The sequence below is a fragment of the Bufo bufo genome, chromosome 3 (assembly GCF_905171765.1).
Source record: "Bufo bufo chromosome 3, aBufBuf1.1, whole genome shotgun sequence".
Classification (NCBI taxonomy): domain Eukaryota; kingdom Metazoa; phylum Chordata; class Amphibia; order Anura; family Bufonidae; genus Bufo; species Bufo bufo.
The window spans coordinates 354,330,027-354,356,035 of NC_053391.1; the positions used below are offsets into that span (position 1 = coordinate 354,330,027).

Here is a 26,009-nt window from a genome sequence, read left to right on the forward strand (position 1 = left end):
ACCCAGAATTTTTACTAAGACTGACCTATGAAATGCCAGTCTTAATAAATTGGCTCCATCTAGCTTAGGCCAGGTCCAGACAAAGCAGGTAATTTCAGCTTCAGATTTGACGTGAATGTGGATTTTGTAGCAGATTTTACTACAGATTTGCTGTGGATTTCATTGTGCAGAAAATACAGTACATGTGACGGGGTTTTTAAAAACCCCATCCACTTATACTGTAAAATGCTGCGGATTTGTGGTGCGAAATCCGTACAGCACATCTGCCCCAACTGGAGCAGTCTTATCAGGGCATCTAATACAGTATATGATGTTTCTTAAAGGGGCTGTGCAGGAGCTTTATACTGAGCATTAGTGTTGATTGAAGTGAAGCATCTGAAGTGGAATTCGGTCCGAAGTTTAGGAAAACTTTGATTCTAAACTAATCCGAATGTCCTCGCATTTTGTGGCAACTAATCAGTTTTCCTAAAGGCTGCACGTGTTAGAAAGTGAAAGTAAGTGTAGAGGAGACAAGCCCAGGAACACGAGATCACCCATAATGCCGTGCAGCCAGCCAATCCGCAGGTAGCCATCCACTGTGATGACACAGCTAGGCAGAGCCCTAAAAAACCCTGATCCCATGCGTTCGCCACCATTTTCCTGTGAGCTGATCATAGAGAGAGATGTAACAAGATGCTCATACACTAGGGACAGTTTTGCTGCAAACTGTTAACATAGAGTGTAGGACAATACTGGAGAGGGAGAGTACAGGGAGACTGCAGGGGGAGCATAGGAGACTGCTGCACTTCAGACTCTGATTATCGCCGTGTACATAACAAGAGTCATAGCTAATCCATTCTGTTAGCTGGAGCGTTACTGTGCCGTCAGTATTACATGCAGGTCTACTTTATTGCTGTGTACATAATTGTGTAGTGCACCAATATTCATAGTTAATGCGTTCTGTAAGCTGTAGAGTTACTGTACATCAGTATTACAGGCCACTGTTACTTTTAGGCAGATTGGCCTAGGTATACCTGATTTATAGCAATTCATGGCAAATTAATTCGTAACAAATCAAATTTCTTGTTTAGCAAAGTTGCTGAATCAAATTTTTCAAAACTTCACACATCTCTACTGATCACCTATTCTCAGGATAGGTAATCAATATCAGATCGGTAGGGGTGCAACACCCGGCAACCCCGCTGATCAGCTGTTTGAAGAGGAGGAGGAACTCCATCCGAGCGCTGATTCCTCTTCATTATACTGCCCGTCATTGTGGAAGTGCAGTCTAATCACAAGTACTCGCTCACTTTCGTTCACTTGAATGGAGCAAGTGCTTGTAATTACACTAGGTCACCACTGTAAGGGAGACAACGGGCAGTGTCTCGCAGGGGGTGCTGCCTCCTCTTCAAACTGCTGATTGGCAGAGGTGCTAGGCATCCTGAGAATAGGTCATCAATATAGAACCCCTGCACAACCTATTTAATTTAAATGGGTTGTCTCTGCAAATATGCACCATATTTGGGGACAAATTTAAAATATAAAACGGTACAATTATTTTTGACAGTTATATAAAATTATCATTTTACATTTAACCAAGTTTGCTGGTGTGTGTGTTGGGGAAGGGGTTCTTTTAGGCATCTCTACTTTATGCCAGTTACCAGTGTTGAGCAAATCGAAGTATCCGCAGTGGACTTCGATCCAAATTTCAGGGAAAATTTGATTAGCTGCGAAGCCGAATTTCCTAGTGCATTTGTAAATGTATGTTCAGAATTTTGCACATTTTCCTGTTTTTTAAAGAAAAAAAGCAGCATAAAAAAAAGAAAATAACATCTCCAAAATGGCATGCCTGAACATACCCTGAGATATCGTGTTTTAAAACACCTTGCAATTTTTATAAATGTGGCTATGTACAAACTTTACGGACGTTTGTAAAGCATTTCAATATACAAATAAGTTGCAAAACAATTATTATCACTCCAATATGATTTTACCTGCTTTATTTGTGGAAGATTTGAATATTTTAGTTCCATACATCTGAATGGAGTTGTTTCTACAGCTTGTGCATAGATTTCTGTAAATCCCATTTGGATCTCTGGCCATTCACATAAGTTATAACACCTTGTTGAAGTGTACCCTGTAGTCAGACACAGGTGAACAAGTTCAATGCGAGAAACTTGCTGCGTGTGGCAGTGTGAGTTCCCATTCTGAACTCTGCTCCTCTGATAGGATCACACAGCAATATAATGATTTATAAGATGGTTTGCCCATGTGAGTCCTAGAATCTACTGAATTACACTGCCAGCTTTATGTCAGTGTACTCCAGTAGATTCCAGGTCTTGCAGGGACACATAGCATTATAAATCATTACAATGCTGTGCAATCCCATCAAAGGATGTCTCACATTGAACTTGCTCGTCTGTGTCTGGCCTAATGCACAAGAGTTTTCAGCCACTTCAGGTCCACCTAGGCCAGTGATGGTGAACCTTTTAAAGACCGAGTGCCCAACTCGCAACCCAAAACCCACTTACTTAATCGCAAAGTGCCAATGGCAATTTAACCTTAATGTTGAGGTTTTATTTTAGAAAAACTCATGCATTCACATCTTTTGCTTTAAAAGAAAAATACAATAACAGACCTTTCAATGATACAAATGTAGGACCCCAGCTTTAATAATGGCCCCCATAGTGTAGAATTTTTTTTTACTGTCCCCAGCTTTAATAATGTCCCCTATAGTGTGTGTGCGCGTGTTTTGTTTTTTTTTTGTTAGCACCCTCAGCTTTAATAATGCCCCCAATGTAGGTCCACATCTTAAATAATGGCCCCCGGTAGGGTATGAATAATTTTTTTAAATGCCCCATCTTAATTTCCTCCATGCTTTAAATAATGCCCCCATAATGGTCCACCGTTTTCTGTTTTCTTGATTTTACACGAAAAAAAACCCACACCTTATCCACTTGCTCGCTCTGCAGCAGTCTCTTCTATCTTCTCTGAACAGGACCTGCGATGATGACGTCACTGCGCGCTCCCACGTGGTTACGTCACCACACACATCGCAGGTAATTCGGCAGGTCCTGCTCAATGAAGAGAGAAGAGACTGCCGCACCGCGAGCAAAGTGGATGAGGTGATTTTTTTTTTTTTTTTTTGCTGCGGGTCACCATGGGGGCATTATTTAAACCATGGGGGACACTTTTTTAAACCCCTAATGAAAGTGTACTCGTCAATTGACTGTTAAAAACGGTCTTATTGATTTCAGTGGGGTCCGCATGGCTGTGTAAACGGACAAAAATAGGACATGTCCTATTTTTGGACAGATGCTATTCACTGGCTGTTAAAAGAACGACCATGTGAATAGCCCCATAGACTTTCATTGGTGCTAAAAATGGCTGTGTGACGGACGTTACTTAGACGGCAGTCACACGGCCATTATTCACTGTCGTGTGCATGAGGCCTAAAGGATCATTCAGAAATGGATCAAATAAATGCTAAATGTGCAACTGATGCACAGGATTTTTTTTTTTACAGGATTTTTATTTTTTTTCTTTATTCAGAATGGAAAAATAATGGTAACTTGAACACTTCCCAACTTAGGCTACTGTCACACTAGCGGCAGCCTTCTCCGGCAGGCTTTTCCTGATGCCAGTCCCTCCCCTCTGTGTTCGCAGCGCTGATGCCAGTCCCTCCCCTCTGTGTTCGCAGCGCTGATGCCAGTCCCTCCCCTCTGTGTTCGCAGCGCTGATGCCAGTCCCTCCCCTCTGTGTTCGGCGCACATGATGCAAGTCCGCTGGAGTCCGGGACAGCGATCCTCCTCTTTATACATATGGGCTAGGGCACGCGTGCCGACAGAGAAGGCTCTGCGTGCCCTCTCTGGCACGCATGCCATAGGTTCGCCATCACGGACCTAGGCGGTCCGAACTCTGCATGGACATTCCTGAAAAAAAATTAAAGCTGTACTATTACTAACAAAAACACTAATAGCCTGAGTGTCTATCTATATTTAGGAGATGTTGACGTGGAACTGTGTGATCGCCACTTGATGATATTGTTGTGTGATTGGTGTCAATTTCTGGAAGAGCTGGTTTTCACCGGCATAGTTACTATATTTGACTTGCTCGAAGGAATGTGTCCAGGGCTTTTTTCCTTCACATTCTACTCTGGCTGAGTGCCTCTATACACAAGCATGTCTAAGTAGTCTGGCACAATAGGCTGCTTGCAGCAATACAATGGTAGCATTAATGTACCAGAAATAGTAGTGTCATACAGATAGTCCTTGTGAAAATACAAGTACCATACAAAAATATTGTGTCATTCCATGCAGTAATAGTAAGGCTACTTTCACACTAGCGTTCAGAGCGGATCCGTCTGATGTCTGCTCAGACGGATCCGCTCCTATAATGCAGACGTTTGTATCCGTTCAGAACGGATCCGTCTGCATTATAACTTAGAAAAATTTCTAAGTGGGAAAGTAGCCTGAGCGGATCCGTTCAGACTTTACATTGAAAGTCAATGGGGGACGGATCCGTTTGAAGATTGAGCCATATAGTGTCATCTTCAAACGGATCCGTCCCTATTGACTTACATTGTAAGTGTGGACGGATCCGCTCGCCTCCGCACGGCTAGGCGGACACCCGAACGCTGCAAGCAGCATTCAGGTGTCCGCTTGCTGAGCGGAGGCTGAACGCTGGCAGACTGATGCATTCTGAGCGGATCCGCATCCACTCAGAATGCATTAGGGCTGGACGGATGCGTTCGGGGCCGCTTGTGAGCCCCTTCAAACGGAGCTCACAAGCGGAGCCCCGAACGCTAGTGTGAAAGTAGCCTAATAATCCCCCCTATACTGGCCCCAGTAGTAATATACTCCCCCCAACTGCAGTTTTAGCTCCATGGCTTCCAGAGAATTTTGCACAGAACTCACACGAAGAACAGACATGTTCCGTCTTAGAAAGATCTCAAAATCAATAAGTAGTCCTCAGTCATATGATTGGCACCAAAGAACTTCAGCACAGAATCTGCGACAGAATGCTTGGACAAAATACATTGTGTGTTCTCACCCTTAGGCTCCATTCACACGTCCGCAAAATGGGTCCGCATCCGTTCCGCAATTTTGCGGAACGGGTGCGGACCCATTCATTCTCTATGGGTACGGAATGGATGCGGCCAGTGTGCTGTCCGCATTTGCGGCGCGCGGCCCCGATCTTTGGGTCCACAGCTCCGCAAAAAGATAGAGCATGTCCCATTCTTGTCCGCAGCTGCGGACAAGAATAGGCATTTCTATAGGGGTGCCGGGCGGGTGTGTTGCGGATCCGCAATTTGCGGGTCCGCAACACAGCACGGACGTGTGAATGCAGCCTTACCTTCGGGTTCCTCCACAGGTGACAGCTGTCAGATGAATGAGAGGTAGGGTCTAACTGTCCTTCTATTACAGTAAGATCAGCAGCCTTAGGGCTCTTTCACACGAGCGGATGCCATGCGGGTAATCCGCTGCGTGAAAGAGTGCCAAGCCGCGCTTTGGACAGCAGAGACACAGAGCATTATCAATCATGTTAATGCTCTGTGTCTCCGCTGTCCAGAGCGCGGCTTGGCTCTTTCACGTAGCGGATTCCACGCACGGCATCCGCTCGTGTGAAAGAGCCCTAAGGCGCCTTGTACGGTCAAAAACCGAGAAGGGGATTTACGTAACTCATATGATGTAAAAGTATACATTTTCTGCAGGTACAATTCTATGGTTTTAAATATTAGACATGGTAAAAAAAAAAAGCATCTGATCCTTAGAAGGTCTTAAAATTAGGAAAATACCGCCAATGAACAACACACAACAGCCACTGTTTCATTATTTATTCCACAAAATTGAAGCCAAAATAGAAAAACCATAGTACAACCCATGAATCAATAGCTTGTAGAACCACCTTTAGCAGCAATAACGTGTCGTCATTTTCTTGTATAACTTTATCAGTCTCTCAAATTCTTCTGGAGAAGTTTGGCCCACTGTTCTTTACAACATTGCTTCAGTTCATTCAGGCCTGTGGGCTTTCCTTTATGTACAGCTCTCTTAAGATTCCTCCACAGCATTTCAATTGAGTTGAGGTCTGGACTTTGGACCATTGCAACACCTTGATTTTTGTAGATGTTGTAGATTTGCTGGTGTGCTTGGGAACATTGTCCAATTATATGACCCAATTTTTGCCAAGCGTCAGCTGTTGGATAGATGGCCTCACATATGACTCTTAAATATTTTGGTATATAAAGAATATACATGTTTGATTCAATGACTGCAAGGGTCCAGGTCCTGTGTCTACAAAACAAGCACACCATTCTTGACGGCTGGTGTTTGTGCGGATATGCTGTGTTTAGTTTTCGCCAAATGTAGTGCTGCGTATTATATTCAAACATCTCCATTTGATCTTGTCAGTGAAAAAACATTTCTCTGAAAGTCTTATGGTTTGTTCAAACTCAAGCTGAGCTACCATTCTCTTTTTACAAAGAGGAGTCTTTCTCCTGGCAACCCTTCCAATCAAGTTACACTTGTTCTATTTCTAATTGTACGGTTATAAACTTCAACAGTCTAAGGACAAGTTTACATCACCTTTTAGCCTCCGTTCTTCTAAGGGTACTTTCACACTTGCGGCAGAGGATTCCGGCAGGCAGTTCCGTTGCCGGAACCCCCTGCCGGATCAGTCAAAACGTATGCAAACTGATGGCATTTGTCAGATGGATCAGGATCCTGATCCGTATGACAAATGCATTGAAATTCCGGATCCGTCTCTCTGGTGTCATCCGGAAAAACGGATCCGGCATTTTATTTTTATTTTTTATTTGAGCAGACCGCAATGCCGGATCCGTTTTTCCGGAACACTCGGGGCCGGATCTGGCATTAGACACAATCTGAACAGAGAGGAAACATTTGCACTTAAAACTATGTTGGATGATAACTCCCTTATCTTTAAACCTGCTGATAAAGGGGATGCCTTAGTTGTTTTAGACAAGGAATACTATATAACAGAAATTCTGGGCCAACTGAGGGACACCAACACCTACCAGAAAATAGAAACCGATCCGGTTTTTCTCATTAAAGGTATTATCCAGAATATTGCTGATAAAGCCAGGGAGGATGGATTGATTTCTTCGATGCCAAACTAGGGGATTTCTTGATTAATAAATACCTGATTACCCCGGTGTTCTACACCTTACCCAAAGTGCATAAATCCATGACCACACCTCCAGGTCGCCCCTTTGTGGCATCGACTGACTCCATCCTGTCTCGCCCAGCAATCCTTTTAGAAAAAGGTATTAACTCCTTTGACCCAGACATCACCATCGTACATACGCGACACAGGTCATTTTTTATCTGAGATTCATCCTTTGGTAATAGATAGGGACTGCATATTAGTCACATTTGACGTATGCAGTCTCTATACCTCCATAACACACGAGAAGGGACTTGCAGCTGTTGCAGAACTGTTAGAATTATTTTTTTTCCCTTTACTTTATATGTGCTGGCTTCTATCACTTTTGAGCATAGTACTTGAACAAAATAATTTCTTATTCCAAGATTCCTTTTATCAACAGCGCCGCGGGACCGCGATGGGATCAAATGTCGCACCGCCGTACGCAAATAGCTACATGTCACATTTTGAGAGTCATTTTGTTTATTCTGACCCATTATACATACAGCATTGTATTTTTTGGCGTCGTTTTATCGACGATATCTTTTGCGTATGGCGGGGCGACATCCGATCCCTCGCGGAATTTGCTACCCACTTGAACTCAATCTGGGCAGAGCTACAGTTCACGATGCATTATGACATGGATAAAATTTCCTTTCTTGACACATGGGTTCTGAAAGGGAAGGAGGGTGGATTACACACTGATTTGTTCACAAAGGAGACTGACCGCAACAGTTTACTTGTATTTTCCAGCAGTCACCCGGTTTCTACAAAGAAATCTATCCCTATTTCCCAATATCAGCGGGTTAGGAAAATTGTTAGCAATCCGGAGGTCCGTGAAACCAGATTACGAGAAATGACAAGTAAATTCTCAGCCAGAGGTTACCCTAGGCAACTTTTACAGGAACAAAGGAATAAAATAGATATTCCACTAGAAATCAAGGCAGAGAAGCAATCACGCATTCCATTGGTGGTTAAATACCACCCATTGACCCAACAATTAAGGGGTATTGTCAACAGACATTGGCATACCATTTCAAAATCATATCCTCAGACTGAGGAATTCCAGAGACCTCCCATGTTATGTTTCAAAAGGGTTGACAATATTAAAGATAAGATAGTCAGGGCCGACATTGGCAGTAACAAACAAGAATTGAGACAGCGTGTGTTATCCTCTCCCAGATAGGGCACATTTCCGTGCCTGAATGGTGTTAACCGCTCAAGCGTGATCAGGGGGACTCATTTTTCTCACCCACATTCTGGAGAGAGAATTCCCATAAGAGGTGTATTCACGTGTGATAGCAGATTTGTTATTTATATCCTGAAATGTCCATGTGGACTATTATTTGTGGGTGAAACCTCTATGAGAATTAAAGACAGGCTGAGCACACACAAGTCCACCATCAGAAAGGGGAATTTATTGCTCCCCGTACCATATCATTTTCATGAGAAAAAGCATACAACAGGTGATTGAAAGTGTTCCATTACCCCGCCGTGGTGGTGATCGAAATAAATTACTTTTGAAAAAGGAAGGGTACTGGATCCATCGTTTGCAAACAATGGAGCCAAGAGGCTTGAACCGTGAATATAATATAAGCAGTTTAATTTGATAATAAAAAAAATTTTTTTTTTTTCCTTTTCAGCGGAACTAATCATGGGACTTTTTCCACTATAATGCATAGAGACTCACGGAGCTTCCCTATCCACTACTGTATTTCTCCAGGGGGAGGAGCCAGTGATATGACGTCAGTTCCTTTGCATTTTGTTTGTCATTTAAGACATGTTATGAGGATCCTTGTACACAGTCTGATGAAAGCACGTTTGAGTGCTGAAACGCGTCACTATGAATTAATATGTGACTAAAATTTAATTCTGCATCAAAAATCAAGCGCGAGTGCCGGTCCCTCCTTTACAGCTGGCATTAATGCATGTCAATGGATCCGGCATTCCAGCAAGTGTTCCGGAATTTTGGACGGAGATAAAGACGCAGCATGCTGCAGTATTATCTCCGTCCTGAAAAGGCAAACAGACTTAACTGAAGACATCCTGATGCATACTGAACGGATTTTTCTCCATTCAGAATGCATTAGGATAAAACGGATCAGTTCTTTTCCGGTATTGAGCCCCTAGGATGGAACTCAATGCCGGAAAAGAATAACGCTAGTGTGAAAGTACCCTAAAGCGTCAGAAAAACAGAACTTCTGTCAGAGATCCATTATTTTTGACAGGAGAAAAAGTACTTTTCTCTTACCTAAAAAAATATCAGATCTATGACGGAAGTGACAAACGGATGCAAACTGATCATAACTGATGCCTAAAATAAAGGATCCTTTTTCAAAAATGTCTTGTCCATCTAACTAATTCTGGCCTAACTGAGGCCTGTAGAGTCTTAGGGTGCTGTCACACAGTGCAGTTGTGATGCTGTTGAAATCTGCATGCAGTTGATTACATGCAGCTACTGCGTCAACATGAATTCACTATGAAATTTTTAATTTAGACAATTTAGCGGCCTCATTAAACCCTGGTGTTCTGCATAGTAGAAATCTAAACCATTTAAATTCGGCAGTCGTGATTGCATGTTTGTTGATGCGGTAACTGCATCACAACTGCATCCAACAGCACCGGATCACATATTTTTTATATTATGCCCTGATAAAACCATAGAATTCAAAGAGTGTGTACTTTATTTCTCTTATGACTGTATGTATTATACAATGCATCGTGGACACAACCATAGTGGATATTTATAAGCATATTACCATGATAACCTACCATAATATCTTACGGCTATATAATGACAAGAATTTTTTTTCATTATTTATTTAAATATAATGCATACACCTAAGGCCTCACGCACACAACTATATTTTTGGTTTGCATCCAATCCATTTTTTGGTTTGAACATGGACCCATTAATTTTTATGGGGGTGCAAAAAATGCAGACAGCACACAGATGTCATCCGTGTTTTGTCTGCCCCTATGTATCCATTCCACAAATTATAGAACATGTCCTATTCTTGTCTGTTTTGTGGACAAGAATAAGCATTTCTATAATAGGGACAGAGGAAAGTGTGGGATGCACGTGGCCAGTATCCTTAGTTTGCAGACCACAAAATACATGCGGTTGTGTGCATGAGGCCAGTGGCATACCAAGGGTGAGTGCCCGTGGTCAGGGGAGGTGCCAGAAGCAATGAGTGCTTCCATCAATACAGATCAAAGTGCTCATTGCTGGAGCTGCAGTCCTGTCACTCACTGACCTCTCAGATCCTTTTCTTCTTCAGGCCGGCGCACTGAATGATGAAGCAGGAAGCCTTCTGCTCCCTGCTCCACCATTCAGCCTGCAGCCACAGATCACGCTGCTGGCCTGTGTGGGAGGAGCCTGAAGCCCGGGAATCTGCCTAAACTTCTCACACAGTGCTGCAGAGCAATCTGTGTCTGCAGGGGAGAGCTGGATCTGAGCATCAGGAACGGGACAAGGTGAGTAGTTACAGATTTTTTGTTTTATTAACACAGAGGGGGCACAGAGGGCTTTACTACTATGAAGGGGGACAATGGGCATTACTACTGCGAAGGAGGCACAGAGGGCATTACTACTGCGAAGGAGGCACAGAGAGCTTTACTACTGTGAAGAAGGCACAGAGAGCTTTACTACTGTGAAGGGAGCACAATGAAGGGATAAGTACTTTAAGGGGGCACAATGTGGGCATAACTACTTTGAAGGTTGTACAATGAGGGCATAAATACTGTGAGGGTTGCACAGTGTGGGCATAAATACTGTGAGGGTTGTACAGTGTGGGCATAATCACCGTGAGGGGGCACAATTTTTTTACGGCAAGCCACTGCATGAGTCCTTACGTTTTTGATCCAGAAGAAAGCAAACAATCTGGGTACATACAGCCAATTTGTGCCACAAGGAAAAATTTCTTCTTGACACCAGAAAAGGTGATCATTCTTAGAATCCTAGATCAAAGATATTAACCTATTCCCGACTGCTGTATGACTATGTTATGGCTTTGGGAAGGCAGGGAGTAAAAAACGAAAATGGAAAAATCGCCCAGTCATTCATGGGTAATACAACTGATTACATATTGACAGCTATTCATTAGTAAGTTATAGTTACATATACAACATCCAGAAGATCCCAGTTAGTCTAACAATGATCTAGTATCTTGCAGGCCTTTTCTCCACTCTGCAGCTCACAGTGCAACTGTGGTCATCTCTGCTGCTGAAAAGAAAACACTGCTCCCTATGTCACAGGATTAGGAGAGTTATCAGGTTCCTTACATGACATAAGCAATTGGCGAACCCCAGAAGAGCAGGACTAGGCCATTGAAATGCAATGCAAATGGAAGCCATTTTTTAACCAAGCTACTTTTAGAGGCATGATACACATTTTAGAGGCCACTGGTAATGCACAAGCTGCTTTTCAGGTCTTGTTGCAGACATTCTATTCAATAGGAAGTTATAGGATTACATACGTATACAACTTCCACAAGATCTGCATCCCAGTTCATCTCCTTTGGTCCATAGATCGGGCTCTGTGTGGCAATTTTCGGGTGTACAAAAGACACAAAATCCTGTTTAAGTGCAATTTTTGGTTGGATTTGGATTTTTAACCAGGGGAACATGGTCACCCACAGCCCAACAGATTTACTATAATTTATGCTAGAAACTGATGTAAATTATAGCAGATTGCCAAAGGATGTGCAATCTCAGATGTGCCTCTTAAGAAGATACGCCAAATTTATTATCTTCCAATGAACTTATTAAGACTTGTATATGAAATGCCTTGTCTGAATAAATTCCCCCCATAATGTATACCGTAATAACTCACCATATTACAAATTTCCGTCTATACTGTAAAAAGCTTATAACTGGTGGTATAATGGCGGCAGATATTCCTCCACATTTCTGTGTTTTGTTATTGGCCCCATAACCTCAAAGAACAAGCCACAGCCTCAGGTGCCCCCTTAAAATCTCTTTTCCAGATGGCCCTTTCGTTTTTGCCCCAGACAACTTTACCTTAGACACTGGGATGTTTTCATGATATTTAGTACTTGAAGCTTTCTGTTACCAATATTCCAAATTCCGACTGTTGATCTCAGACATTGAAAGCTTTTAGCAGGAAATATCCTCATTGTGAAGTATCTTCGATCCTGTGCTCTTTGCACCTCTATATCCTTGCCTGAGCAGATGCCACCTGATCCCTGGTTTTTATAGAGCAATGGTCATTATGACATCATGTAGTAAGGTTACTATAGCCTCCTGTACTTCTGATAGTCATATTTACAGGGCACACTGATTAGCATGAATGTGTGGAATAGTGTGCCATCTAGTCAGCTACTGAGATTCTAGGCTCGTTGACAACACAAGCAGGTCACTTGTGTCATAAGAACAGTAGCCTCAATTACTTTAGACTCATTGGAGAAGATTTAGTAATGAAAATGCACCACAATTATGAAAAAGAAAATGTCTGCTTTACACCACATTTATTAAGTGTTTTAGGCACTTTTTCTGACTGACAAGGGGGCATGACTTAACAGAAAGGGGCAATGACTTGCTTAAGGAAAAAGGGGCTTTGAGCATAAATTTGCAAATTTTTGGTGGCATTTATCATGTACAGAAAGTTAATAAAAAGGCACTTACTAATGTATTGTTATTATCCATATTGCCTCCTTTGCTGGATGGATTCATTTTTCCATCACATTATACAGTTCTCGTTTCCATGGTTACGACCACCCTTCAATCCAGCAGCGGTGGCCGTGTTTTTTCCTATAGTGTGCAAGCATGACCACTGATGCTGGATTGCAGGGTGATTGTAACCATGGAAACGAGAAGAAAGATGATGCAAAATTAAATTTGGTTTGTATGGAGATCCAACATTCCACTTATGCCCTCTATGCCTCATGAGCTGCATCCAATGTCTACCCTATGACCGTCTCCATTTTTCAGATTGCCCCCTATAACACACTCTGTCTAGGCGACACATTTACCCCTCTCCCTCATAAATTGTATCCCTTGTCCTCCTCCACCTCTTAAATTACCTCCATGACATCTTTCTCACATATTGCCCCACCTGTTCCCCTTTTCCTTAACGGGGTTGCCCTACGAAAAATATTCTACAGTTCTGCAATATTCTACAAACCAGCACCTAGATCTGAATTCTTTTGTGAATGCATGTACATAGTTAAAAATTTAGCATCGGGCTGCTGTCCCAGCCTTCGGGTCCCCGTCACAGCAGCACGGGGACCCGATGGGGACATGGAGGGAGCTCCCTCTCCCCACACATGCCGCAGTCAGCGCTGACCGCTGCATAGTGAGGGTTATTGCGCCGGCATCAGTGTTTTCATCGATGCCGGCGCATACAGCAGGGGTCCGGCTAACGGGAACAGCCGGTCCCCTGCAGCTGATCGAGCGGGCGCAGCTCCTGCACCTGCCCGATCAGCACGCCGTAGTACTACAGCGCTGGTTGGGAATTCAATTCCCGCAGCGCTGTACTATCACCGTGCTGGTCGGGAAGGGGTTAAAGGATAGACATGAAAGAAAATAGTACCACCACCAAACTACTCTTCTGTGGTCGATGTACACTGTTGAATTCCCCGAAACATAGTTTGAGAACATTTTCAATTCAGTAGCCAAAGGCTAGATAGTTCCCGTTTGTGGTCAATATTAAAACGTAACATTTATTTCATTTTATTTTTAAAAAAAATGGCAAAAAGGAAAGAGGATCAATATTTTAAATTATATACAGCTGGACTCTGACTCACTAGATCCTTGTCACTCTCCAATTGGAGTACTATATTTACTCATGTGGGGATAACCATAGGGATATTGCTGCATATCCCCTGGGCTACAATGTGAATGCTTCCTAGTTTGGATTCACTGCCGTGGCAACCGTTTCTCCCCTATATGTTATCTTTCAGTGTTAGGGGATCAGTAGAGTATTCCAGGATTTCTCACATTTCTAGCTAGATACCCCTTTGCTTGTGGAGTTCCCAGCTGAATACCCCCATTTCCTTTGTAGAGCTGTTAGCTGGTTACCACGATCCTATCCTAGAGTTGTTACTATTCTCGCTGCCCTTCCCCCATGAGTATGTTTCCCTGTCGTCTAAGTATGCATGCTGTATGCCTGCAGTGCACACAGCTGCTACCACAGAGCACAGCCATATGATTAAAAACTAAATTGCATCTCCCCTACATGTTTCGCCACAACTGTGGAGTCCTCAGGGGAAATGGAGCTACTGTCAGTAGCTCCATACAGCATGCATACTTAGAATTGAATAATAATGAATCTCCCGGGTCCAGAAGGGTCCTTGATGTGAAAAAATAGTTTGAGAAAGGCCTCATGCACACGACCGTGCCATTTTTTACGGTCCGCAAACCGATTTGCGGAACGGGCGGCCGTCAATATAAATGCCTATTCTTGTCCGCAAAGCGCGGACAAGAATAGGACATGCTATATTTTTTTAGCAGGGCTGCGGAACGGAGCCACGGATGCGGACAGCACACCACGGAGTGCTGTCCTTATATTTTGCGGCCCCATTGAAGTGAATGGGTCCGCATCCGAGCCACCAAAACGGCGGCTCGGATGCGGACCCAAACAACGGTCGTGTGTATGAGGCCAAACACACAAGTTATATTATTTCTTCTTTATTATCATCACCCACATAGTTGTGTTGTACAGTGAGTTATACTTAAGTGCCACACCCTAGCAACAGTAGAATAGACATTACAACACAAAACACGTGCACAATTACATGTTGGTTTCGAATGGTATGATGACCTTAGGAGCACCCATATTGGCATGTGTGGTGTGTGCGTACGGTAACATTATGTGGTCTATTGTCATGGTGACCATTAACTAAATACTACGAACACCGTCTTTACAAAAGAGCACGTCATCACAGTAATGTCTGCATCAGTAATTAATAGACTAGTAGACCAATAAGATAAACTATAGCAGAGTGTTTTCGTGGGCACTGTAAAGGCCACCATTATTATAATGGACATTAAATTGCTCTGTAAAAATAGCGATGCCTAATAATGCTATCAAACTAAGGTTAGTGCTATTTCCTTCTTGTCTAATTAAAATACTTATCTAACATGTGTATATTTCTTAACACTTGAATAGATCTACCATTTTACAAGTAGTGTAGTACCATTGTTGTCAGTGTACACAGGTGAAAATTAAATGGATTTTGCAATAGATTGCCTGTCCTCACGATAGGTCATCAGTATCACATCGATCGGGGTACAATTTCCCGCATTCCCAGTGATCAGCTGTGGCCCTCCTTCTAGGCCATGTGAATTCACATTCATCGGTCACATGGGTCAACTAAATGGGGCTGGGATGCAATAACAAGTACAGCCATCATCCAAAGAATGACGCTATGTTTAGTAAGCTGTGACGAGGCCGCAGCACTGACTTCTGATGGTCACCATGGCTTCCTAAACAACGGATTAGTGGAGGTACCGGGGTCGGACTGAGGATAGGTCATCAATATGAAAACGTTATGGGAAAGGTTTAACAATAGTGTTAAAGGGTACATAAATTAAGTTAGCAAAATTGTTGAATATTGGGAAAATTGCACCAAAATTTATTAAAATGGGGCATATGGATTAATGAGTTTAGAGCACTTTGCAAAATACTCCTAATATACATTGCTAAAGAAATCAACTTTGTAATTAAAATTGCATGTTTGACCATATTTTATGATTGGTCTTTCACAGCTGTGACTTCCTTGAGACTTAAGAGTACGGCCACATGGTTAGGTTTCCTGGAGGAGTTTTGGACGCCAAAACCAGTAGTGAACTAAAAAACTGTAGTCCTATATATCATAGAATGGATTTAACCAGCAACAAGCATCATGACTTATAATGGGGTCCACTGAGGTTCTATGAGGGTTTTCTTTGATTTGACAGTAGGCACTGCATGCTGAGCTAATTGTGCCAGGAAGTGTGATGGAAACCCTAACAGAAACACCCATGTGTGTTCCTAATTCAGTGATGAGCGGCAGGGGCAATATTCGAATTTGCGATATTTCGCAAATATTTGGGTGAATAGTAGTCATATATTCGAGAATTCGTGATCTCAAGTCATTTCCAATCGGAAAATTCACGATTTGAAAATTTGCGATCAACATTACTCCTAAAGTCAAAGGTATTGCAGCCTTCTCATTGGCCCACAAGCAAGAAGATATTATCTTCGAGAATATTCGCGATTACGAAGATATAGCACTATATTCTAGATATTGCGATTACAATATTCGGAATCAACACTAATGGCAATGAGAACAGATGGGTAAAAGTCTGACCAGTTTGCTTAGAATAAAATAAGGAGTAGGGTTGAGCGAACACCTGGAAGTTCGGGTTTGCCGGATTTGGCCGAACTTCTCAGCAAAGTTCGGGTTTGGGGACCCAAACTTGACCCTGAACCCAAACCCCATTGAAGTCAATGGGGACCCGAACTTTGGGGCACTAAAATGGCTCTAAAAGTCATAGAAAGTGCTAGAGGGCTGCAAAAGGAAGAAAAATAGGGGTAAGAGCAGGACAATTGCCCTGCAAACAAATGTGGATAGGGAAATTAATTAAAAAAATAATACATTTTAAGTAAAAAATTAATGATCTTGAACTAGGAGGCGGAGGTCAAAGTGGAGTAGGAGGTTGAGGAGGCGGTGAAAGCGGTGGTGGAGGAGGTAGCCAACACCTATTTTTATATTTTTTTCTATAAATTTGGGAAGACCCCAAAACATTGAGAAATATAAAAAAGAAAACAGAAAAGTGTGTTGGAGTATAACAATGGCTGGGTGCGGCCGATATACTGGTCTATTCAGCACAAGGTACAGACAAGTCCAGTGGGATCCATGCCTGGTTTATTTTAATGAACGTGAGCTTGTCCACATCTGTGATGATGCCCCCTGCCGTGCTTAACATACATTCGGACAATACACTGGCCGCAGGGCAGGCCAGCACCTCCAAGGCGTAAAGGGCAAGCTCAGGCCATGTGCCCAATTTGGAGACCCAGAAGTTGAATGGGGCAGACCCATCAGTCAGTACGTGTAAGCGTGTGCACACATACTGCTCCACCATGTTGATGAAATGCTGCCTCCTGCTAAGACGTTCCATATCACCTGGTGGTGCTGGTTGTTGTGGCGTGCTGACAAAGCTTTTCCACATTTCGGCCATGCTAACCCTCCCTTCTGAAGTACTGGAGTTGCCCCAGCTGCGTTGGCGACTTCTTCCTCCTCCTCCTCCTCCTCCTCCGCCTTCGCCTTGTGCTTCCAGTGTGCTTGAGTGTAGTGATAGTAGGAATAATAGAGGAACTTTGCAGAATAAATAATGTCCACACCTTTAGATGAAGTTCAAACGTTGCTTTACTTGAAATAACTTACATCCAAACAGTATACAGCTTTGGTCTCTTGGTCCCAGCAGGTTTTGGCAATGTTTGGCAGGAATGAGTACTTCTGTTTTAAATGTGGAGCTTGCAGAGTAAACTTCTGCTTGATAGCTCTGTAACTGTGGCTGGATTAGCTTCTGCACTTATCTGGTACCTTCGGCTGTGTGGGGACAGACTAGCTGAGGAGGAATAGGCTTCTCCTAGGACTCTGGATTTATCTCACAGATGGATTCTCAGGGGATGCTTTAATCCTGGAACTCTGGAGTTGGTCTGTATTTTCTGCTCTGCAGCCTTTCAACAAGCTTTATTAAATGTCCGAACCTCGAACCCGAACTTTTCCGGCAAAGTTCGAGTCCGGGTACCAAAAATCGTAAAGTTCGGGTTCGCTCCACACTATTCAGGAGCTCATGTCTTATTTGCTTCGCTTGAGTCAAATAAATAGTAATTGTTGTAGATGTTGGGAAAATATTCATATTTTAGAGGGATATTAAAAAAACCTGTTAAATGTTAACTGCATTTAGTTAATTTTTACTATAACGTATGTATTTTTGTGGCTTTAGGACAACTCGATGAACCTAGAAATGTGAAAATAGAGTCCAGGAACTACAGTCTCTTTCTCACATGGCTTCCAGCTCCTGAAAATCCTTCTTTTGTAACCTATGAAGTACAGTACACCAATTTCACCTATGACAGTGACACCAACGATATATACAGGTACTGCTATACTACAACTGAATACCGTACTGCTCTTTTGATCTGCACAGTATACAATAATATGTTTCAGAAATTGACACCCATACAAATGACAGATCATATGATAGATTAAGGGCAGAAACCCCTGATCATTGATCCCCTCTCCAACTTAATCCATGTAGTGATTCTGCTGTACAGGCCTCCTCCCACATCTCTCCAAATACAGTTGCAAGAAAAGGTATGTGAACCATTTGGAATGATATGGATTTCTGCACAAATTGGTCATAAAATGTGATCTGATCTTCGTCTAAGTAACAATAGACAATCGCAGTCTGCTTAAACTAATAACACAAATAATTAAATGTTACCATGTTTCTATTGAACACACCATGTAAACATTCACAGTGTAGGTGGAAAAAGTATGTGAACCCCTAGACTAATGACATCTCCAAGAGCTAATTGGAGTGAGGTGTCAGCCAACTGGAGTCCAATCAATGAGATGAGTTGGTTACAGCTGCCCTGCCCTATAAAAAACGCACACCAGTTCTGGGTTTGCTTTTCACAAGAAGCATTGCCTGATGTGAATGATACCTCGCACAAAATAGCTCTCAAAAGACCTACGATTAAGAATTGTTGACTTGCATAGAGCTGGAAAGGGTTATAAAAGTATGTACAAAAGCCTTGCTGTTCATCAGTCCACGATAAGACAAATTGTCTATAAATGGAGAAAGTTCAGCACTGCTGCTACTCTCCCTAGGAGTAGCCGTCCTGGAAAGATGACTGCAAGAGCACAGCGCAGACTGCTCAATGAGGTGAAGAAGAATCCTAGAGTGTCAGCTAAATACTTAGCATATGCCAGAGACTTTTGTAACATCCCGAATCTACGATACGTAAAACACTAAATAAGAATGGATTTCATGGGAGGATACCACAGAGGAAGCCACTGCTGTCCAAAAAAAATATTGCTGCACGTTTACAGTTTGCGCAAGAGCACCTGGATGTTCCACAGCAGTACTGGCAAAATATTCTGTGGACAGATGAAACCAAAGTTGAGTTGTTTGGAAGAAACACACAACACTATGTGTGGAGAAAAAGAGGCACAGCACACCAACATCAAAACCTCATCCCAACTGTGAAGTATGGTGGTGGGGGCATCATGGTTTGGGGCTGCTTTGCTGCGTCAGGGCCTGGACGTATTGCTATCAAAGGAAAAATGAATTCCCAAGTTTATCAAGACCTTTTGCAGGAGAACTTAAGGCCATCTGTACACCAGCTGAAGCTCAACAGAAGATGGGTGTTGCAACAGGACAACGATCCAAAGCATAGAAGTAAATCACAACAGAATGGCTTAAACAGAAGAAAATACGCCTTCTGGAGTGGCCCAGTCTGAGTCCTGACCTCAACCTGATTGAGATGCTGTGGCATGACCTCAAGTAATGGATATGTAGAGAGAATCTCTAAATCGCACATCCTCATACCTATGCTTCTGATATACAACTGTTTTCAATTATCAGCATTTCTTATGATAAAACATGGCTATACAGCGATGCTATCAATCATTTGCTGTGCACTATAAAGAGACAATTAGTATACAGTTTGATCAAAGCGCATAGGCCCACTTACCGCGACAAGGTTGCCTCTTGTTTAAGTGGGAACCTACTCTAACCATGGCGCAGAGCCGTGCGGCGACCACCACGCCTCCACATCGCTCCAGCAGGCAACGTGATCCAGCAGCCGCACAGCAGCCCCACTGTACAGTGAGGCGACATGGGCCCCGGGTCCCATCACTCTACCAGCACGGCACAGAAGCAGAGACGGCCGCCGTCAAGCGCCGCATGTGAACTGGTGCAAATGGCTCACCTGTTCACAGCCTCTCAGGAACTCCAACTGAGATGTGGTAGGAATTTATAGACCCTTTGCAGACTTGATTGATAGCATCGCTGTATAGCCATGTTTTATCATAAGAAATGCTGATAATTGAAAACAGTTGTATATCAGAAGCATAGGTATGAGGATGTGCGATTTAGAGATTCTCTCTACATATTCATACAATTTATGCTATAAACTTCTTTTCCCCCCTCCCCTGAGTCAGCACTCCTCCCCATGTGGCTCAGGTGCTTTTTAATCAGCAGAAGTCTGCAAAGGGTCTATAAATTCCTACCACATCTCAGTTGGAGTTCCTGAGAGGCTGTGAACAGGTGAGCCATTTGCACCAGTTCACATGCGGCGCTGGACGGCGGCCGTCTCTGCTTCTGTGCAAGGCACCCTTGGCCGCTGGTCCATTTTCCAGCAAGGCTCGTCAAAGGCGTTGTGACTCTTCACAACAGACTCTGGTAAGCGCATTACTTTTTTCATTACTGTAATCGTTTTATACTTTACTACACATTTGGCGCTGCCTCTCTCTTCTCCCCTCCCTTTTATGACCTCAAGTAAGCCATTCACACCAGACATCCCAAGAATATTGCTGAACTGAAACAGTTCTGTAAAGAGGAATGGTCAAGAATTACTCCTGACCGCTGTGCATGTCTGATATGCAACTACAGGAAACGTTTGGTTGAAGTTATTGCTGCCAAAGGAGGTTCAACCAGTTATTAAATCCAAGGGTTCACATACTTTTTCCACCTACACTGTGAATGTTTACATGGTGTGTTCAATAAAAACATGGTAACATTTAATTCTTTGTGTGTTATTGGTTTAAGCAGACTGTGATTGTCTATTGTTGTGACTTAGATGAAGATCAGATCACATTTTATGACCAATTTGTGCAGAAATCCATATCATTCCAAAGGGTTCACATACTTTTTCTTGCAACTGTAAATGTTGTTGTGGGGAGGAGGCCTGTATAGCAACGTTGCTCAGTTAGAGAGTGGCAGGAGGACACAAAGTCAGGGGGTGGAGAGGCCACTAGGAGTCAGTGACTCGGGAGGTCACTCTGTCTCCTGACTCAGCAATATTCCTCACCTCTCTAACTTCCTAGTGATGCTGCTGTACAGGCTCCTCCCCAATTCCCTCCAACATAGTGGCGCTAGATTGAAGAGGAGTGGGGAGACAGCCTGTACAGCAGTGTGGTTAAGTTAGAGAGGGGCAGGGACTCGAGGCTCGACATAATGGGAAGTAAACGGCATAAGAAGTATGGGCGTAGGGGACGGTGACTGCAGAGAGACAGGGGGCAGGCAGTATATCAGCTGGCAAGCTTGGGACTAGGAAGCCATTTTCTTGTAATGCTCCACAGGGAAGGTAGTATCCTCTGCATTTAGTGATTGACTAGCATGGTCAGTAGGTTCCCTGTTCTCTTCATTCTCTCAGTACCAACATAGTGCTCTTATAGTGAAGGCACCTCAGACACCTCATTCATTCATCTCTACTTCTAAATTCATAGAAATATCTAGTGATATCTCCATCTATAGCAGGGTTTCTCAACTCTGGTCCTCGGGACCCACCTACCGGTCAGGATTTGAGAATATCCCACAGAATGAACACCTGTGGTAAGTCCTGATGCATGGACACTAATTATATCACCTGCTCAATACTAAGGAAATCCTGAAAACATGACTGGTAGGTGGGTACCGAGGACCGGAGTTGAGAAACCCTGATCTAGACAGTGGAGAAGGAAATTGTGGGAGGCAGTGGCGTAGGGATCGCCATAGCAACCATAGCAGTGGCTATGGGGCCCTACGCCACTGCTATGGTTGATTTTTTTATTTATTTACACACACACACGGGGTTCGGGCCTGGCTGAGGAGAAGGAGTCAGGACTGGAGCAGGGCGCACGTGCAGCAGATGAGGTAGGCGGTGGAGGGGGCCGGGACGGGGGCGTACCTTGGGGACGGAGCCAGCCACCAGCGCCGCAGCGCAGGAATCCTAAGTTACCGATCTTCAGTTGAAGCCGCGGCGGGCGTGTGTGGGGGAATGGGGCCTGCTGCCGGCGACTTGCGGCACCATTGTGAGCTGCAGGGCAGGCTAGGGGAGGGCCGAGGGCGGGCACAATTAGTGGGCGGTCCATCCGTGGCCCAGGCCGGCTCGGGCCTGGCTGGGGAGGAGTCAGGAGCAGTCAGAGCAGCACAGATAGAGGTAGGCAGTGGAGGGGGCCAGACCGGGGGCATACCTGAGTGGAGGGAGGAGGGACTTGAGCCAGCCAGCCACCAGGTGGAGAAGCAGCAGAGGGAGGTGGACTCAGGCGGTGGAGGGGGCCGGTCCTCTTCTCTCTGCTCGGTGCTCCTGCCTCCTCCTCAACTGGTCTCCACTCCAGTCCTGCCAGTCTGTGCCTGCTGTGACTAGTGTGCTCTAAATAAAAGTAAGTGAAAGAAAGTGAGAACTTATGATATACGAGATACTTGATCTGAAGTTAAAAAGAGCTGCCTGCAGAGTGGTGCCCCCAAGAGAAGCAAGGGGCGCCCTCCTTATCATCTTAGCAGCTCTTTTTAACTTCAGAATTCAGATCATCAGACTCACTAATTACAAATTTACAGCACACACACCCCTATAGTGTCCACCATCAGACATGGGAGGGAAGAAACCCCAGAACTAGAGTGTGCCCCCAACTTGGGGGACACACTGACACTCTAGTTCTGGGGTTTGTTTTCTTCCCTCCCCTGTCTGATGGTGGACACTACAGGGGTGTGTGCTGTAATCAGTAAGTGAGAGTCTGATGATCTGAAGTTAAAAAGAGATGCCAGCAGTGATAAGGAGGGCGCCCCTTCCTTCTTTTGGGGGGCACACTCTAGTTCTGGGGTTTCTTCCCCCCCTTATATGACAGACTAAGGGTACTTTTACACTTGTGGCAGAACGGATCCGGCAGGCTGTTCAGCCTGTCGGATCCATCCTGCCGCTATTTCGCTGGACCGCTGCTCCGTCCCCATTGAGCGGTGGGAGAACTAGGATGGGTGTTTGGGTGGAAGCTCTGGAAGGGGTGGTGGGAGGCCCGAAAGATATGTGGGGGGCCACCTTTTTTTTTTTGCTATGGGGCCCATGCATTTCTATCTACGCCCCTGTGTGGAGGCATTACATACCATGTGTATCTCAGAGGCTATACGTGGGGGACTATTTTCTAGGCAGTAGAAGGGAAGAAGGTGCTCCAAATGTGTGAGTAAAACAGTTTTCATTTAAATTCCTGCTCATTCTGGGTTTTGGAGTCAAGGAGGTGGACTTATCAGTGATTGTCAGCCTTCCCTATACAAACTTATATATGAATCTGCTCAACTCCTCCTGCAATATGCTGACTGAATTGCAGTGCATTTTCATGGTGACAGGTTTGCTTTAAAGGGTGAAGTCATAGGAGTTCTAAAGATTTTGGTAACCACAATGGCTTGACAAAGCCTGTCTGTGGAAGCACAATTAGGGGTGGGCGATAAACGATATTATCGCCCAAAAAAATCGGGGGCGACGATATAGATTTTAGCTATATCGTCCTATTGCGATAGATGACCACGGAGCGGTAGTGAATTGAAGAAGCTTCTCACTCACCACTCTGTGGCCTGCACTGGCCAGGGCCTTGCGTGCACACATGTTCAGCGCGTTGGCTGACGCCGTGTGTGACGTCAGGTCCCTCCCAGTGCATGCTGGGAAAAAGACGCAGTCCGTCTCCTGTAGACTACATCAGCCAGCCGCGCACCCTGCAGCAAAGAGGGGGGGGTGGATGGCTATGGCATGGGGCTGATGGCGCTGGCTGGGGGACATGATGATGGTGGCAATAGCATGGGGATGATGGCGCTGGCTATAGGACATGATGGTAACAATGGCACAGGGCTGGTGGCGCTGGCTGGGGGACATGGATGATGTGGCTGATGGCGCTGGCTGGGGCACATGATGATGGCAATCGCATGGGGCTGATGGTGCTGGCTGGGGGACATGGATGATGATAGCCATGTAATTTGTATACATACAGAAGAAAATAATATATTGCGATATATGGTTAGATCCCACATGCTTCAAATTATATCGAGATATAGATTTTAGGCCAGATTGCCCAGCCCTAAGCACAATTAGTAAATAGGTCATTCCCTACAGTACCATTACAGAGATGCAAAGAATGGAAAATGGTTTCAGAGATGCTTAAAATTCTTATATCTAATACCAATATATTTTTTCAAGTAAAAGGTATTTAGTTAGGGATGAGCGAACCCGAACTGTATAGCTCGGGTTCGTACCGAATTTTGGGGTGTCCGTGACACGGACCCGAACATTTTCGTAAAAGTCCGGGTTCGGTGTTCGGCGCTTTCTTGGCGCTTTTTGAAAGGCTGCAAAGCAGCCAATCAACAAGCGTCATACTACTTGGCCCAAGAGGCCATCACAGCCATGCCTACTATTGGCATGGCTGTGATTGGCCAGTGCACCATGTGACCCAGCCTCTATTTAAGCTGGAGTCACGTAGCGCCGCACGTCACTCTGCTATGATCAGTATAGGGAGAGGTTGCAGCTGCGACGTTAGGGCGAGATTAGGCAGATTAACTCCTCCAAAAGACTTCATTCTGTGATCGATCTGCAGCTGTGGATCATTGAAGTGCTATTATTGACTTGCTCACTTTTTTGAGGCTGCCCAGAGCGTTTTTAGATCACTTTTTTTCTGGGGTGATCGGCGGCCATTTTGTGACTTGTGGTGCGCCAGCACGAGCTATCACCAAGTGTATTTAACCATCGATAGTGTGGTTATTTTGTGCTATATCCTACATCAGCTGCAGGCTGAGCCTGTGTCACCGAAGTGCATTTAACCATCAACAATCTGGTTATTTTTTGGCCATATACTACATTAGCTGCAGGCTGAGCCTGTGTCAAAGAAGTGCATTTAACCATCAACAGTCTGGTTATTTTTTGGCCGTATACTACATCTGGTGCAGGCTGAGCCTGTGTCACCCAAGTGCATTTAACCATCAACAGTGTGGTTATTTTTTGGCCATATATTACATCAGGGGCAAGTTGAGCCTGTCACCCAGCGCCTAAAAAATAGACCTGACATTTCTATTCAACCAAATCTGCACAGTTTTAGCTGGTCAAGTTATTTGTAGTGACCGTAAAAGCAGACTTTTTGTTCTGGGTTGAAAAAGCATTCCCAAATTTGCCATTCTGAAAATAACTAGTTTGTGGTATTTGAGGCCTACTTGAAATCTATCCCAAAAAGAAAATCTTACATTGAAGGTATTGATAGTGTGATTCAGAAAAACCTAAGACACACGCTAGCGTGCTGATAGAAGTGTCATTCTGTGATTAAACCTATAACTGTCACACAGCGCAAAAAAAAACAGGTCTCACATCTCTATTCAACCAAATCTGCACAGTTTTAGCTGGTCAAGTTATTTGTAGTGACCGTAAAAGCAGACTTTTTGTTCTGGGTTGAAAAAGCATTCCCAAATTTGCCATTCTGAAAATAACTAGTTTGTGGTATTTGAGGCCTACTTGAAATCTATCCCAAAAAGAAAATCTTACATTGAAGGTATTGATAGTGTGATTCAGAAAAACCTAAGACACACGCTAGCGTGCTGATAGAAGTGTCATTCTGTGATTAAACCTATAACTGTCGCACAGCGCAAAAAAAAACAGGTCTCACATCTCTATTCAACCAAATCTGCACAGTTTTAGCTGGTCAAGTTATTTGTAGTGACCGTAAAAGCAGACTTTTTGTTCTGGGTTGAAAAAGCATTCCCAAATTTGCCATTCTCAAAATTGTTGTGAACGGGAACAATGAGGAAAACATCTAATAAGGGACGCGGACGTGGACATGGTCGTGGTGGTGTTAGTGTACCCTCTGGTGCTGGGAGAGGACGTGGCCGTTCTGCCACAGCCA

At 44.0% G+C, this 26,009-nt stretch overlaps 1 protein-coding gene across 1 annotated transcript in view; it reads left to right on the top strand.

Annotated features, from left to right (window-relative positions):
- The window catches only part of LOC120995351 (interferon lambda receptor 1-like), a 65,372-nt gene that overhangs the window by 19,151 nt on the left and 20,212 nt on the right, over positions 1-26,009 (top strand). Inside the window, exon 2 of the mRNA XM_040424498.1 lies at positions 18,100-18,253. Within this exon, the coding sequence (XP_040280432.1) occupies positions 18,100-18,253 (154 nt within the window). The remainder of the gene's footprint in view (positions 1-18,099; positions 18,254-26,009) is intronic.